The sequence below is a fragment of the Scardinius erythrophthalmus genome (genome assembly GCF_964197995.2).
Source record: "Scardinius erythrophthalmus genome assembly, chromosome: 21".
Classification (NCBI taxonomy): domain Eukaryota; kingdom Metazoa; phylum Chordata; class Actinopteri; order Cypriniformes; family Leuciscidae; genus Scardinius; species Scardinius erythrophthalmus.
The window spans coordinates 95,139-97,500 of record NC_138241.1 but is presented as its reverse complement, the minus strand read 5'-3'; the positions used below and the strand labels follow the sequence as shown (position 1 = coordinate 97,500).

The 2,362-nt window shown below is 41.8% G+C and overlaps 1 protein-coding gene across 4 annotated transcripts in view; it reads left to right on the top strand.

Moving 5' to 3' along the window:
- Window positions 1-1,744, top strand: part of LOC308681394 (von Willebrand factor A domain-containing protein 5A-like) — a 40,165-nt gene extending 38,421 nt beyond the window's left edge. For all 4 annotated transcript variants that reach the window (XM_081350237.1, XM_081350239.1, XM_081350238.1 and 1 more), the window contains exons 20-22: window positions 903-1,039; window positions 1,122-1,245; window positions 1,461-1,744. In XM_081350237.1, the coding sequence (XP_081206363.1) occupies window positions 903-1,039; window positions 1,122-1,245; window positions 1,461-1,540 (341 nt within the window). In that variant the 3' untranslated portion in view covers window positions 1,541-1,744. The remainder of the gene's footprint in view (window positions 1-902; window positions 1,040-1,121; window positions 1,246-1,460) is intronic.
- Window positions 1,745-2,362: the final 618 nt, after the last annotated feature.

Below are 2,362 nucleotides of genomic sequence, written 5' to 3'. Positions count from 1 at the left end.
ACCTTGGATTATTTTGGTTATTTTCTATTAGTTTGCGGAGGTGCTCAGCCCTGGCCGCTTTTAGGGCCTTTTTATAACGTGACATACTGTCTTTCCACGCGATTCTAAAGACCTCTAAATTAGTTTGTTTCCATTTACGCTCTAAAATACGGGTTTCTCTCTTTAGAACACGCGTAGTATTGTTGTGCCATGGTGCTTTAGTTTTCTCTCTGACCTTTTTTAGTCTAATAGGTGCAACGATATCCAATGTTCCAGAGAGAATGGTGCTCATAGTGCTAGTTAGTTCTTCTAGTTCATCTGTTTGTTTGGGTTCACTGAGCAGCTGAGACAGATCAGATAAGCAATTTGAGAAATGATCTATGGTGGATGGAAGGATTGTTCTGCCTAATCGATAACGCGGCGCAGCATGATATACTACAGGAGTACGTAATATGCAAGTTACCATGTAATGGTCAGTTACATCATCACTTTGTGGAATGATATCTATATCGGTTGGATCGGTTCCATGTGATATAATTGAACGTTTACAATTGTGGTTCTGATGTTTTCTATTTTCTCAGTGAAAAAATTCATGAAATCATTACTAGTAAACTGTAACAGAATATTTTGTTCAGGTGACGCTTTCTATAGTCAGAGCAGGGGTCAGAGCCGGAGTCAGAGCCGGGGTCAGAGCCGGGGTCAGAGCAGGAGTCGGAGCCGGAGTTGGAGTCCTTCGAAACGGGCACAGAATGAGTTTAGGGCTTCAGTAATGGGTAATGCAGCACTTTAGTGTCAGAAACTCCACCGCTTCAGAACAACGACTGCTTACCCGACAACAGTTAGCGCACCAGTGTGTGTTCATGTAAACAACAGTTAGCGCACCAGTGTGTTCATCAGAGCCCTAAACTGTGTGTGTTCATCAGAGCCCGCGTCCCCGGCGGACCCGTTGCTCCAGCTGGTCTCTCTTCAGAAGGCCTCGGGACACTGGGAACTCCAAGCTGCTCTCGCTGATGTGTTTGGGAAGACTGAGGACGAGCTGGCCAATCGCAGACCAGCACAGGTGGGGCATATGATGTCATATTCTCAGATATGTCCTGATAGGTTCCGTGTGTGTGTGTGTGACGTATGGTTGTGTGTTCCAGGTGGACGGGTCAGTGTGGGCCACGGTTCTGGCTCTGATCTGGTTACACACCTGTAGATCAGAGGACCAGGTTGAGTGGCAGTTTGTGGCCATGAAGGCGGAGGCGTGGATCCGCTCTCAGAAACGTGAGACTTTTAAATCGTTCGTTCGTTTGTTCGTTCAGTGATTGATGTTTACAGAAAACAGTAGTTAAAGTACTTTACTAACATTGACAAAGATTCTGTGTGCGTCAGTCCTGTACATGTTTTCGATGACTGTTGATTGAGTGTGTGTGTGTGTGTGTGTGTGTGTGTGTGTGTGTGTGTGTGTGTGTGTGTGTGTGTGTGTGTGTGTGTTTCAGCGGATGGCCTGTCTCAGTGTGTGTGTGACGGGAACCTCCTGTTGGGAGGTCATATGACTGAAGACGCACTGGGAATCTGAAGACTGAAGAATCTTGTGCTGTCAGAAAACAAATAACTCACTCTTTATCATAAACATCTGTGTGTTTTTCTGGTATAAAAATAAAATGAAATCAAAGAGTAAAATTTACAGATTTATTTCATTTTAGTATATGTAAGCTTTAGGGCCTGTCCTAAATTTATGTTATTGCTCTAAATATGATTCTAAATAAATAATCTTGTGGTACTATGTGTTCTGAACTTACTATCATGATTCTGTGTGAGCAGATTGTGTCAGTGTGTCTTTACCAAAATATTTTATTAAAGTCTTTCTTCACTAACCATAATTATCTGACTGATATTTAGAATGCATTACACTTAAGAATTAGTCAGAAAAGAGATATTTGTAATTATTAACTGCCAAGGATGATCATTTTAATGGCTCGTTTCCACTGACCGGTACGGTACGGTATGGTACATATGAGGCCGTACCACTTTTTGGGTACCCTTCCGTTGGGGTTCCTAGCACAGTGGTACGGTACTAAAGGGTGGAGCTAGGCTCACTGCTGGACGTTGATTGGTTGACAGAGAATCGTCATTGCGCATGCTACAAGGGGAATGACAACATAAGAAGCCATTTTTTAATATACAGTTGAAATATAATACTACTGTTATTGTGTCACGAAATGTAATTTTAAGAGTTTTTCAGGCGAGAATGTAGTTGTTTAAAGCTCAAATCTGTGGTTTATTTATATTATTTATTTTATTTAATTTATATTTTTAAACAGGAAAAGATTAAAGACAATCGGGCCTGACTCAGTATAAGACTGATTTTCAGCAGGTTCCTACTCTGCAGAACATAAAT